Source organism: Lynx canadensis, chromosome E1 (assembly GCF_007474595.2).
Source record: "Lynx canadensis isolate LIC74 chromosome E1, mLynCan4.pri.v2, whole genome shotgun sequence".
NCBI classification, from domain to species: domain Eukaryota; kingdom Metazoa; phylum Chordata; class Mammalia; order Carnivora; family Felidae; genus Lynx; species Lynx canadensis.
Genome location: NC_044316.2, coordinates 42,350,986 through 42,365,031, shown reverse-complemented (window position 1 = coordinate 42,365,031; position 14,046 = coordinate 42,350,986). Strand labels below are relative to the sequence as shown.

The following is a 14,046-nucleotide window of genomic DNA, read 5'->3' as shown; positions in this document are numbered from 1 at the left end:
CCCGGACTTCGAGCACCCTGTAAGAGATCTTTACCTGCAGGTGCCAACAGGCTTTGGTAATACCACGCCGGCAGTGTAAACAGCTTGGAAGATGCCCTCCAGGTGAACTCGCCGGGTTATCTCCCGGATCAGGACCGGAGCCACCCTCTTGGAGCGCAGCTTCTTGTGGACACACAGGAAGTTGATCTCCACCATCTTCTTCTCTCTGGAGAGAAAGGGAGAACTCCCAGTGACCAGGCTTTTAATGGGGAAGATACTCCCTCAAGCTCCTGGAGCCACCGTGTAGGGAGGGGGGCCTTCAGCTCAGGCACGCGTCCTGCCACCACCTGCACCCGACAGCTGGCATGTGGAGTCCCTCAACCCCGCCGCTGCTCTGCTGCACCAGGCAAGGAACCCACTCCCTTCAAGCAGACCGCGCTTTCCATGGGAGGTGGGGCTCAAGCAAACCCCTTTATCTGAAGGCACCACCAGGATCTACCTCATGGATCCCCAATAGCAGGATGCCCACCTTTAGCTGGCAGGGCACCTCAGAGTAAGTCAAGGGCTATCCTGGAATTTCAAGGGTTCTGACTCCCACTAGAATCCGAGGCCTGTAAGCCCAGAAGACTGCAGCAGATAGTTCTGATGTTTCCAGGGAAAATGTGAAGAGCAGAGCTCGGAGGTCCCGTGAGGGTTTGGATGTTGAGTCACACTGGCTCCGGCCTGTTTCTGAAGCTGTTCAAGTGCACCACCACGTGACGGGTGCAAGCACAAACACTGAGTCCCTGTGCAGGTAGCACGCTGGTCCTCAGGGTGGACCCCGTTCAGCCCAGGGCACAAATGAGAGAACCAGCAACAACTCAGAGCAAAAGACATGGTTCCTATGATGAATTTCTATCCCCAGGACCTGAGTTCCCTCCCTTCAAGGGATCTTCACCCTTCCTTTTGTGGAAGGTACGTGTAGCTTTTCTTCCCTCGCTCCCAGACCAAGCAGGATGGTGGGGATGTGGGGCGTAGGGGGTGGTGCTGGTGCTTACGTGTCATAGATGTGGATGTTTGCTGGGATGGCACTGATGAACCCAACCAGTTTCCGACTTGAGACCACTCGAACCCCGCAGTGCCACTGGGGGAGCCAGCCAGGCGGCCGGAGAGCCCTAGAAGAGAGACAGAGGCCATGGTGCTGCTGACCAGTGGGCTGGGCAGGCTGCTTGGGCTCCATAGCTGAGTCTGTTCTAAGCTCCTGCTACACCTCCCTGGGGGTTACCAGCTAAATTCTCCATAGGGCCAAGCCCTCCGGGACACACATGGGATTGAGCCAGAGCCCCTTCCTGCAGCTCAGCCCATTTGGCTTACTTACCCACCCAATCCAAGCTGTCACACTAAGGACTTTGCACCCGATCCAATTTCTTTGTGCTCACTCACCATGACAGCTTACGCTGGAGGACGGGCCTCACTGGCTCAGACTCCAGTGGGTCCTGTGGTTGGGAGCAGATCACAGAGAACCCAGAGCTCTGGTCTCCACCTGTCCCCCGGACACCATCACCCCCTCTTTCTGCCTGCCCAGTCTTCCCTTTTCAGGCAGTCATCCCTCTCCATTTCAGCCTCAGGCCTCTACATTCCTGGATACTAAACATGGCCCCAGGAGGCTGGATGGCTCAGCCAGGCAAGGCCATTTTCATATAACCGGGCATGCTCAGCAACTGGATAGAAAAGGACTTTTCTTTCTTTTGAAATCTCAGTAGGTCTCGTCCCTCCTTCCCCTCTTACACAAAGTCACCACACAACACACCAATCTCTTCTGGGTACTGATGCCACAAAGGCCTCCCTCACCCAGTCATTCTACCTTAAATAAGGTTTTGATTCTTAGCTCCACTGAAAGCAACCCTCTCTCCTTCAGATGTGGGGATTCAAAATAGACACACTAGCTTGCGTCTGAAGGCTGGTTCTTAGCAAGAATGAGAAAGTGGGCCCGCTGCGGTGGCCCTGCCCCACGCCCACCCGAGCCAGGAAGCCCCTCACAGCTCACCACAGCAGAAAGTCCGGGGAGTAGTCGAACCGGAACATATTGTCATCATCCTCCACGTAGTTCTCATTCAGGAGGCCATAGAGTTCTTTCAGCTGCAGAGAGACAAGGGGCAGCCTCAGAACCACTCTGCCCGACATCCTGGGGCTCAAAGCTTTTCGGAGGGACAAGGTAAACTATCAAAAACCATGTTTCATCTCATAAACCCTTTTCACTCCAGGCATGGCACGGACTCTTTTGGAACAAGCACCCCAGCTGTACTAGGAAACTGAGCCACGGAGAAGTAGAGCGGCTGTGACCCAAGTACACAGAGGGGCAGGGCAAGAATGTCAATGTCAGCCAACTAACCAGCCACGGCGTCGTTACAACAGGTAACAGATGAAAAGATGAACGAGACAAATGAACACATGGCAGTAGGGTATTACTCTAGGGAGCTACAGAGCTTAACTCTCCACCTGCCCGAGAAGCCAAGGGCTATTTAATGGGGCATCTCAGGCAGGCCCCAGAGGTAAAAGACAGGGGACCGGGGTGGGAGAGGGGTGTGTCTGCTCCGACCTGCTTTGATTGGCTCTCAGCAGAGTCCTTGAGAAAGTCTTGAGTAGTAGCTGTCTCCGTATGACAGCAGGGCTCACTCAAAATGGCACTCAATCCACACTGCGGGCTGCCCAGGCCTACTCACCACACCGCGGTCCCCCAGGTCCAAGGCATCCCAGGTGAAGCCCTGGGGCAGGGTGTAGGGCTCCTGGCGGATGTTGTCTTTGTCAGGCTCCACGGGGCCATGGGTGTTCACCACTTCTCCTGGAAGAAGAGCGCAGAGCCTCACCCTCTGTCTCCCGGGGGAGGCAAGCGGGGGCTCAGCTTAGACATCGACCGCAGCAAATTCCTCCTGTCCCCAGGAGCCCTCCATCTGAAGAACACTCTGTGCTTGGCAACTGCAGACCATCTTTCCAGCTACCCTTCGTCCCCAACTGAGAGCCAACTCGTGGCAAAGCTTCAGAATAATCACTAAGATCCAAGGTGCTTGGTTTTTTGGAAATTCTTTTAAATCTCCCTTCGGTTACTAAATGACAAACATTTATCTTGACTAATTTGGCTTCCTGCCTCCCGGCTGGTGTAAAAACAACTCTCATGGTCCTGGCTCAGGCCCATCAACCTGGATGGATTTATAAGGAGTTGCAACAAGGCTGCTTTTGTGTCAACAGCAACAATGCACCGGGCCCACTGCTGAACCAGATGATGGCATCGAGGCGCCAGGCTCAATCTTGGCCCTGCCAGCCTTGGCTTTCAGCAACGTGGGCCAGTTAACTGCTGCCGCCAACTTGGCCCCTCAGTGTTTACAGAGTCCTGCGAGTATCTTTAGGCTCAATCACTGAATCCACACAACGCTGCCAGGAAGTTACCCTTGACATGACATCCCCACCCTGGACGGACACCCCTCCTCTGTGGAGTGTGTGGGGAGCGCTTGGGGGTGTCAGACGATACAGCCCTGATACCCGCACACAGCCCAAATGGACTCATGTGAGACACCTGAACAAATCGACCACTTAATTTTGGCCCTTGGAATTATTTAGTGTCTACAATTCATAGCTCATTCATACTCACAACTGGAAGAAGGCAACGTTTAATGTGTTTTGAAAACTGAGCCTTCAAAAGGGACCCACACTGCTTGCTCCCAGCATCAGGCTCTGTACACACTAGGCACTCAATTTGGGCTTTTCCTGACTTTCAGACCCCTGGCCCAAACATGTCATTCTAATGTGTAACAGGCAGCTGCAGACCCTCCCCAGTCACGGACCCATGGGGCAGGGATAGCGGAAATGGCCAGCTCAGGCTATGAGCTGAGGACAACACTGTTTGGGACTGACCATCTAACTTTCTCTCACTCAACACATTTCGTGAACAACACCCTGCTTCGGATGTCACGCACTGGGATACGGCAGGGAAAAGACAAGGTCCCTGTTCCCACGAGATGTCCCATCTTCTGGTGAATATTTCATCAACAAGTCATTACCAACATGCTAAGAGTCACAAACTGGAAAGCGCAAGCAACAGCGAGGACACATAGCAAGGAAGCGTCCAGCTACCTCCTATTTACATCAGGCTCCCCAGTAGGTTTGCTTGGGAAAGAGGTTATATTTTTCTTCCCTAGTTTAGAAACTGGCCTTCTGATTTATTCATAAAGTGGCCCTTGTGAATTAATTGAATATAAGTCAATCTAATTCTAATTCACCACCATGCAAAATTTGGGGAGGCTACAAAGTTGAGGGCTAGACCCTTGGAAAGTACTAAGATGTCTACGCTAGTCTTGTTGAGGTGCTGGTTGATGTTCCCGGCCTTCTATTGAATTTATACCCTTTCCAAAATACATTTAACTCCAGAAACTTTATTTATTTGCGGGAGAGCGCAAATTGGGGACAGGGGCAGAGGGAGAGAGAGAATCCCAAGCAGGCTTCATGCCCAGCACAGAGCCCAATGTGGGACCCTGGGATCATGACCTGAGATCATGATCTCGAGAGTTGGGACACTCAACCAACTGAGCGATCCAGGCGCCCCTAACTTCAGAATCTTATTTTTTTCTAAATGATTTCCATGGACAAGATAGTGGTGGTCCTCCCCACTGTACTACAATAATCTCAAGGCTAAATCTTTTCAGGGGTACCTGGGTGACTTAGTCGGTTAAGCATCCGATTTTTTTTTTAATATTTATTTATTTTGAGAGAGAGAGAAAAAGAAAGAGAATGAATGAGCATGCCCGTGCAAGAAGGGGAGGGGCAGAGAGAGGGAGAAAGAACCCTAAGCAGGCTCCCCGTGCTGTCAGCACAGAGCCCGATGGAGGGCTTGAACTCAAGAACCGTGAGATCATGGGGCACCTGGGTGGCTCAGTTGGTTGAGCATCCAACTCCTGATTTCAGCTCAGGTCATGATCTCATGGGTTTCATGGGCTCGAACCCCACATCGGGCTCTGTGCTGACTCTACAGAGCCTGCTTGGGATATCCGTTCTCTCTCTCTCTCTCTCTCTCTCTCTCTCTCTCTCTCTCTCCATCCCTCCACAGCTCAAGCTCTCTCTCAAAATAAATTAAAAACAAAACAAAAAACAAACAAACAAAAAAACCATGAGATCAAGACCTGAACCAAATGCAAGAGTCAGATGCTTAACCAAATGAACCACTCAAGCACCCCAAGTGTCTGACTCTTGATCTTGGGTCATGAGTTCAAGCCCCACACTGAGCTCCATACTGAGTGTGGAGCTTACTTAAAAAAAAAATAGGGGCACTTGGATGGCTTACTCGGGTAAGCATCCGACTTGGGCTCAGGTCACACGAACTCACGGCTTGTGAGTTTAAGCCCTGTGTCAGCACAGAGCCTGTAGCCCGCTTCAGATTAGGTCTCCCTCTCTCTCTTTTGACCCTCCCCTGCTCACGCTCTCTCTCTCGCTCTCTCCCAAAAATAAACATTAAAAAAAAAAAGGCTAAATCTTTTCACTTATGCTGGTTACTAGGCACTCTAAGCAACAAGCATTTCCATTCACTCCTTCATCACATGTTCATGGAGTCCTAGAATGTGCCAGTTCTGGGGTGGGAGCTGATGAATACAACAGCATAGGTCCTCATCATCACAGGCACCTGCCACCCAGCAAGATGAGGGCCCCCGACAATGACAAACCAGTTCTCCCAGGTTGCCTCAAGGCTGTTTGATATCTTCGAGACATAGCTGACAAAGCAGAGTTACAGGAAATACTCAGAAAGCTTCACAGTCTAGGGTGCCAACGAAGCGCAGAAGTGGCCAGAGCCTCCTGCAATGTTCTCCTGCCAGCCTAGCTTCAAGGCTTCCACCTGCAGGGAGTGACCTATCCTCCAGCTTCTCAGGGCTCTTGAGTGCCTCCTGCTGCGTCGGTGTGGAAGGCTGCCTCAGAGCATGCTGGGAGTGCAGCCAATGATCTCTAGACCACCCAAACCAAGTAGCCAACTGAGGATGCTGGAAACTTTAAAAAAGAAAACCCTGGATTTTCAGAGGGTTTCTTTCTGTACCCTTTCCCCACAATGTTCTGTCTTCCAACATCAAAGATTCAAAACCACACAATGCAGCAACCATGAAGGACTCGGAAACAAAGAATGTGAGATCTGGGAGACTTTATCTTATTTTTTTTTTTTAATTTTTTTTTACATTTATTTATTTTTGATAGAGACAGGGCACAAGTGGGGGAGGGGCAGAGAGAATGAGACACAGAATCTGAAGCAGGCTCCAGGCTCTGAGCTGTCAGCACAGAGCCGACGTAGGGCTTAAACTCACAAACCATGAGATCATGACCTGAGCTGAAGTCAGACGCTTAACCGACTGAGCCACCCAGGCATGGAGAGACTTTATCTTATTTTTAAATGTTTACTCATTTTTGAGAGAGAGAGAGAGAGCTCGTGTGTGAGTGGGACAGGAAGAGAGAGGGGGACAGAGGATACCAAGAGGGTTCTGAGCTTACAGCAGAGAGCCCAACACGGGGCTCGTACCCACAAACTGCAAGATCGTGACCCAAGCCAAAGTTGGACGCTTAACTGAGCCACCCAGGCACCCCCAAATTTGGGAGACTTTAAACCAAACGAATAGGGCATGGATGAAGGTAAGAGTGGGGAGGTTTCTCTCTCGGAGCCCAGAGAAACTACGTACAAGTCCAAGTCCTCCCTTGGGTAGCTACTTATAAAAACTAAGTAGAGCATGAGAATCTTGATCTCGGGGTTGTGACTTCTAGCCCCACGTTGGGTGTAAAGGTTACTTAAAAATAAAATCTTTAAGGAGCGTCTGGGTGGCTCAGTCAGTTAAGTGTCCAACTTTGTTTCAGGTCACGATCTCGTGGTTCGTGAGTTCCAGCCCCATGTCGGGCTCTGTGCTGACAGCTCAGAGTCTGGAGCCTGCTTCAGAGTCTGTGTTTCCCTCTCTTCTGCCCCTCCCCTGCTCGCACGCTCTCTCTCTCTCTCAAAAGAATAAACATTAAAAATACATTTTTTAATAAATAAAATCTTAAAACACATTAAATACATAAAAAAAATTAAAACTAACCTAAGAGTGATGAGATTCCAATCCACGGAGATGAGGGGGAAAAGAGAGGGTTCCACATGCCTCTACTACAGTGGGAAAGTGGGGACTTTGAAAAAGTAGAAGGACATGATCTGAAAAGTTTATTTGGGAACAGAGTTATGCTTGTATTTGGGAACACAGAACGGTCACACAGCCTAAAACATGCTATTTAGAAGGCCCTTTGTGGTGAACTTAGGATGGCTGTAAACTTCTCAAGAATTCCAGGTCTCTTCAGTGGAATACAACCTAATCTTACCTCTCCCAACAAGGTGGGGAGTAAACAGTACACTTGATAGGCATGATCACTGGCCCCACCTCAGGGGAAAAAAATCACAGCAAGAAGCTGTAAGTCGTACTACCCTCAGGATACTTGGAAGAACTAGGCTGACATGTCAGCCACACGACCGACCGAAACCTGTAATGTGGTGCTTTCTGCCAGGCTAACTCACTAAAACAACGGAACCCTTCATTTGGGCCTGACCGTGGACCTGAAAGGCAGACTGGTCAGGTGCTCAGGGCACCGGCCCTTCCCCAGCACCCCACACTGTAGATGGCCCAGAAGGCACACCCAGAAGAAATACAGCTGACCTCGCTCCACCTTCCTGAAAGCGTCAGGAAGCTCTCAGGAGCAAATGTGTGGCTTTCTCGTGAACTTTCTGACAACCCTTGGAGCACTCTCTGTAATTTACAGGAGGAGAAACTGAGGCAAACAACACAGTGTGACAGGACTAATGGGGAACAGAAGTCCATGGATCTCAATTTACCTCTTTACCGGGTTCCATGTCTATGAAGAATGAAGCTAAGTTACCCATTTGCAAATTCCTAATGAAGAGTAAAACCAGACCAAAACCCCCAAGCCCCATCTGAAAACTGGGCCAGGATGCCTGGCAGCCACCACAAAATGCTGTCGTGCATCTCACTCAGAGGCGGAGTGTGCTGCTGTCTGCATTCTTCCTGCTCCTTGGTGGGGAGTAGTCCCTGGGACCCGTTCCTAGTAATGCCCTAGTAACAGCATTGCTGTGATCCAAAGCCTTCTTGGAGGGCTTACCCAGTGGGCCTGGGGCCTGGCTGACCTGGGCAGCCTGACAAACAAGCAGGTGGGTCGGGACAGGGTTCTAGAATAATGCCCGCTGCTGATTCGCCGCTCCTCACCATCCAGGCAGTGTTTTTGCTTTCCACCCCCCGAGGGGCACACCTCAGCTTGCTTCTGGATTATGATTACACTGTCCAAGAACTGCATCTGCTCTAGAGTAGTTTCTGAAACTTCCAAAGTGGACACAAATCCCCTGCAAGTTCCAACTCCACAGGTCTGGGGTGAGGCCTCAGAGTCTGCATGTCTACAAGCTTTTAAGCAATGCCCACTCTGCTGGCCTGAGGATCACACTTTGAGTAGCACCTCCCCGTGTCGCATACTTCCCACCTCTGGAATAGATAACCCCCGTTATCCATTCCAGCTGCCCCTTTCCCCTCTCCCCTCTCCAGTCTCTGGCACTACCCTGCCCCTGCCCCCTCCTCCACACCAAACATTCTGGAGGCAATCAGTAACATGCACAACCTGAAGGCCACTTACATTTCGTATCTGAACCCACGTTTTTTCAACATACTTACTTTCTCAGTCACAGAGAAAATAGAAATCGGGCCCAGAATTGTAATGTAACCACTCCAGAAACTTTTTGTCAACAGCAGCATCTGAAGTTAGCCATCAACGTTAGCTGTGGCTTGGTCTCAGCAGGAATCTCTAACTCGCCTGTTATGTCATCTCTTTACATTTTCTGCCTGTCCCACCCCTTTCAGAGTTCAGTATAGCTGTTTTAAAGAGTGCCAACCAAACCTGCACAGGGTATTTCCAGGGGTTGAACAATTGTGGTTAAGCAAATGTCAAAATTACCTGCAGTTGGTAAGCGTGCACTGGCTGACAAAGGGAAGAGGCTGGGGACGCAGCCCAACCCAGGATGAGACATCTGCCCAGATAAACAAGACAGCCCCTCTGTAAAACTCTTTGTGGGAAGACAGACCCATAGGCACACATCTCCACTGACCGTGTGCCAATATACTGTTTTTCTTTGTGACTTACAGTAAATGACAATGGACTAAAAGAATCAGTATTTGTTCTCAACATGAACTCCTGTGAAATAATAAGGTCCCTGAACATTAGTCTTTTCCATTCCTTTTTTTTTTTTAAAGTAGGCTCCAAACCAGGGATGCCTGGTTAAGTGCCTGTTAAGCGTCTAACTTCAGCTCAGGTCATGATCTCATGGTTTGTGAGTTCGAGCCCCGAGTCAGGCTCTCTGCTGTCAGCACAGACCCTTCTTCAGATCCTCTGTCCCCTCCTTCCCCCTCTGGCCCTCCCCTGCTTGTGCTTGCTCTCTCAAAAATAAACATTAAAAAAAAAAAAAAAAAGGTAGGCTCCACACCCAGCGTGGAGCCCAACTTGGGGCTTGAACTCACGAATGACCCTAAGATCAAGACCTGAGCTAAAATCAAGAGTAGGATGCTTAACCGAATAAGCCAGCCAGGCACCCCTAGTCATTTCTATACTACATTTTAAAGACCACCTTCTAAAAATAACCACGAAGGAAGTCCAGGACTCTACTGTCCTCCCTCACAGATCCAGCAAGGCATCCTACACACGGCTAAGATACATCCCTCGCCCTCACCAGGGGAAGAAAGCACATACATACCCAGTTTGGGGACAGGTTGCGTGTCCCAGAACTGGTAGCTTCGCTTGCTAGCTTCCTCCATGGTTTTGGCAGGTCCCTGACCCACTGAAAACAGTTCAATGGCTTTCTGTATTTCCTGGATCCTCTCTGCTGGCAAAGAGTTCATCTGGACAAGACAAAGTTGGGGAGAGAAAAGGCCCATTATGTTAACAAGCACTTTTGATTAATCACTAATTCAGTAGTTAAGGGGTGCAACTCAAGGAAGGGGCGTGGTTCCTCCATCCCAATCCCAGAGGTCAGGTGTCATACGACAACTGGGAAAAGAGTGGTTGGCGATGGGCTATTTGAAAGGTGGGTGCTTCCCACTGGGTTTCTCCTTCTTGGTCTCATGATGTCTGATGGCAAAAGGAATACGTGCTCAGCGTCAAATTTCAAACAATGCAGAAATGTGTAAAACATACAGAAAGTAAAAAACCAACAAACCCACCCCTTAAGCATAATCCTTGTCATCAACAGTCTTAATTTAGGAGGTAGGGTGAAAAGAGGCAAATATAATTTCAGGCTTTTTTGCATGCAAGCTCCAAACACACACACACACACACACACACACACACACACACACACACACACACACACAATTTTCAAAAACTAGAACTGGATCATATGGTATTATTCTACAAGCTGTTCTTTAAACACGATGTCTTAGAGACCCTTCCATGTGGACACACAGACCTGCTTTTTCTAACAACTGAGTCCACTTTGTGCCTGGACCATAGTATATTCAGTGAGTCTCTCACCGATGGGCATTTCTGTGGTTTTGTTCTTCAGCTTTACACACAATGCTGTAATGAACCTTCTTGTACATCTATTTTTGTTCACTGGGATACATATTTCTGTAGGAGGAAGCCTACGAAAAAGGCGTGCTGGGTCAAAGGATATGCACATTTGAAATTATATATCATCAACTTGCTCTCTAAAAACAAGAGTATCAACTAATAGCGCAATGAACAGTGTGTTCATTTAACTAATATCAATTAATAACCAAGTGAGCACGTTTCTCCTTACCCTCATCATAAGATTTGCCAAATCTTAAAACTCTACCAATCTAGGAGAAAAAAAAAATATTACTTTAATTTTCTTTCATTCATTGTGAATTTAACCATCTTTTCAAACACTGATGGAACAGTTTTAATTTTGTAAACTGCCTACTCATTTCATTAGTTTAAACTGGTTCATGTATTACAAATATTTTTCCAGCCTGTTGTTTATCTTTTTAACTTTTACAGAAAAGTTTTAAATTTGTCAATTTTTCTCTTATGGTTTCTGGGTCGTATGTCAGGCTTACGATTATATAAAAATACTCATAATTTCTTCTGATATTTTTACTTTACCGTTTTCTTTTCCCATTTAGATAGAGGACAGGGAGAACATAAACGAACATGTTTACAGTGCATCTTTCCTGGAGACAGGACTACAAGTGATTTTCATTTTCTCCGTCTTATTGTTTTTCCTAGATTCTTCGCTGCTACCTGCTCTAGCATGCAGGTGCTGTGTAAATGGTGTTTTGTTAAATATTTCTAATTTCAAAGTGAATCACTTTGATACATGCTCGAGCTCAAATCCCCCTGGAGTCTTCTAAATGCCCACCCCCAGACAAACAATGAAACAAAAGTCTCTAAAGCCAAATCACGGGCTTGGGCTAGAATCCCTGACCCAGAGATGTGGCTGAGCCACTGCTCTCATCTTGAAAACGAGGAAGACCCCCACCTCCCTAGTAGGGATGTTGAAGGTTTGGGGTTAATTTAAATGAAGCACCGGGCAAGAACCTGGCCAACACAGTGGTCAATAATGGTGGGGTGTGGTTTTTTTTTTCATAGTGGATTTGATATTGAGAATGGTAAAAAATTACTTGAAGCCATTTCTCAATTACGTAGGAGATTCAAGATGGAGCGTGACATTCGTGGCACAAAACACAGTGGGTATACTGGAGCGAGACTGGATTCCTTGTGAGGGTTAGACACTGTTTTGGAGGCAATTCGTAGAGAGGAATTATATGTTTAAGCTTCTCCTGGGGTCTACTCAGAAGGGGGCAGCACTTCACCTGAAATAAAAGGTGCTGGTGTTGTGTTGTGTTATGTTTTGTAATGTTGTTCTTTTAAGAAACCAACCAATCCCTCCCCATACTTCTGAATTTCAGGTCAGTGTGTCAGTCTTAGGTTTGTAAGGTCTAGGCCAGTGGTTCTCAACTGTGGGACTCACAGGTTCCGTTACAATGACCATGGCGCTAAGAGAATGCTTGCAATATATAAAGGTTGGCCTTCAAAAGAACAGGCCTTTTCTTCTCCCACTGGCGAGGACTTGAGACAGAAAAGACTGAGAACCACTGCTCGAGGCGGCAGGGGCCGTTCCGACGGAAGTGCTCTATGGCACCTAGCACAGCACCACATGCAGCTATCTGTACCTGTACATACTGAGGGGGCAACATGCCTGGGGGTCAGTGTCTAACCTGCTGCATCTTTTAAGGTACGGACAGAAGTTTAATCACCTAGGTCTAGGGCAGCAGAGGGCAGCAGGGGGGTCCAACTCCTCCATCCTGAAGTAATGCCAGTGGAGACTGTCAATCTGAATTCTTCCTATACATTCACCCCCAAACTCTTTAGTCTGAAAAAGCAACTCTCTCTGTCACAAGAAAACAGAGCCTCCTTGTTACCTTCACAGGCTGATCCTGGGCTGAATCTGTCTCATTGCCTTTCTCTTTCTTCTTTTTTTGTTTCTTTTTCTTCTTTTTGGCTCCAGTGTCATTGGCTGGACTCAAACCACTGTAAGACAAAGTAAATACTGATGCAGGGTTTTTTAAAAATCATCTGTTTTGAGCCACACTGACAAAGAGCTTTCTGTGGAGCCAGACCTTCCTTAATCAGGCCTGTTGGCTTCAGAAGCAGACCAGAGAATCCAGGTCCCAAAGGGGCATTTGGAGGACACCAGCGGACACAGCTCTCCTCACTCCCACCAGCTCTGGGGGTGGTGGGAGTGGGGTGGCAGGGGGGCCTGCGCAAGAAACGTCCTATTTGTTTGGAAGGAACTTTTCAATTCTTGTTTCTATTTTATGTGTGTTTTTTCTCCAGATTGCCAGAATGCTGGCTCCAGAGGCAAATGAATTGTTAGCAGGGCATTCATACCACCAATACTGCCTTAGAGCCCTGAATTTAAAATGATGACAGCCCATAGCAGTCTTTTTGGAAAGCTTCCTCACCCCCACTCCCACCCTCCCACTGCAATTGGTCTAGTGAGCTTCCCCAGCTGGATCTAAAGCTCAAGGCGGTGCTGGAAAGGGAGGAAGGAACGAGGAAAAAGGCAGTTTTGCGTTGCTACGATCTGTGTCCAAGCCAGGAAGACAATCGCGAGAACTGCCTACATCAAGCCTGCAGGACAGAGGACGACGATCAGCTGGTTCAGGCTGTGTGATTACCCAGAACTGGCAAAACCCAGTACTGGGGATCCGGGGAAAACAACAATGAAGCACCCAGCCACTCCTGCCACAAAGAGACTACATGAAACATGCCTGTGAGCCTACTAAAGGCGACTTCCTTGTGCTGTTTCCCTCTGCGTGACACACCCAACGAATGCAGCAAAAACAGTCTCTTAGCCAAATTTAACCGTCTCCTACAGCCTTTTAACATTGTTTTCTATCAATATCTTCACTGACACACAAATCATGTACTATACTGGGCTTCTTTGACATTTTCCATTCATTTGCTCCCTAATATTTTGTCCCAATTCTTTTTGATTTCTGGGTTTCCTTTATTTTATCTTTGTATTGGGTTTCCTTTATTTTATCTTTGTATTGGGTTTCCTTTATTTTATGGGTGAATTTTAAGGCTCGCTTTGCATCTAGCTTTGCTCATTATGGTTGTACAGTTGACCCTCGAACGACATAGGGGTTAGGGGTGCCAATCTCCCACACAGTCAAAAATCTGCATGCAACTTTCAATTCCCCAAAGTCTTAACTACTAATAGCCTACTGTTGATGAGAAGCCTTACTGATAACATAAAGTCAATTAACACAGATTTTGTAGTTATGTGTATTATACACTGTATTCTTAAAATAAAGTAAGCTAAAAAGAAAGAAAATATTGTCAAGGAAATCCTAAGGAAAACACATGGATAGTGCTGTACCGTTACAAGTTTGCGGACCCATGTGGTTCAAACCCGTGCTGTGCATGGGTCACCTATGGCTGGCGTCTGCCATGTCTAAACTGATTTTGGCATTGTCAGCCTGGGAGCGATGCCTAAGGTGACTCTACCGTCTTCGTTGG

At 48.0% G+C, this 14,046-nt stretch overlaps 1 protein-coding gene across 3 annotated transcripts in view; it reads right to left on the bottom strand.

Moving 5' to 3' along the window:
• The window catches only part of NMT1 (N-myristoyltransferase 1), a 33,504-nt gene that overhangs the window by 9,589 nt on the left and 9,869 nt on the right, over positions 1-14,046 (bottom strand). The window contains exons 1-8 of one of the 3 annotated variants that reach the window (XM_030294787.1): positions 12,441-12,520; positions 10,796-10,835; positions 10,528-10,637; positions 9,752-9,896; positions 2,682-2,800; positions 2,006-2,097; positions 1,017-1,133; positions 35-205 (exon numbers count right to left, since the gene is read on the bottom strand). In XM_030294787.1, the coding sequence (XP_030150647.1) occupies positions 35-205; positions 1,017-1,133; positions 2,006-2,097; positions 2,682-2,800; positions 9,752-9,896 (644 nt within the window). In that variant the 5' untranslated portion in view covers positions 10,528-10,637; positions 10,796-10,835; positions 12,441-12,520. Of the gene's footprint in view, positions 1-34; positions 206-1,016; positions 1,134-2,005; positions 2,098-2,681; positions 2,801-9,751; positions 9,897-10,527; positions 10,638-10,795; positions 10,836-12,440; positions 12,550-14,046 lie in introns of those variants that run through there. The other 2 variants (XM_030294785.1, XM_030294784.2) reach the window with 2 other exon arrangements.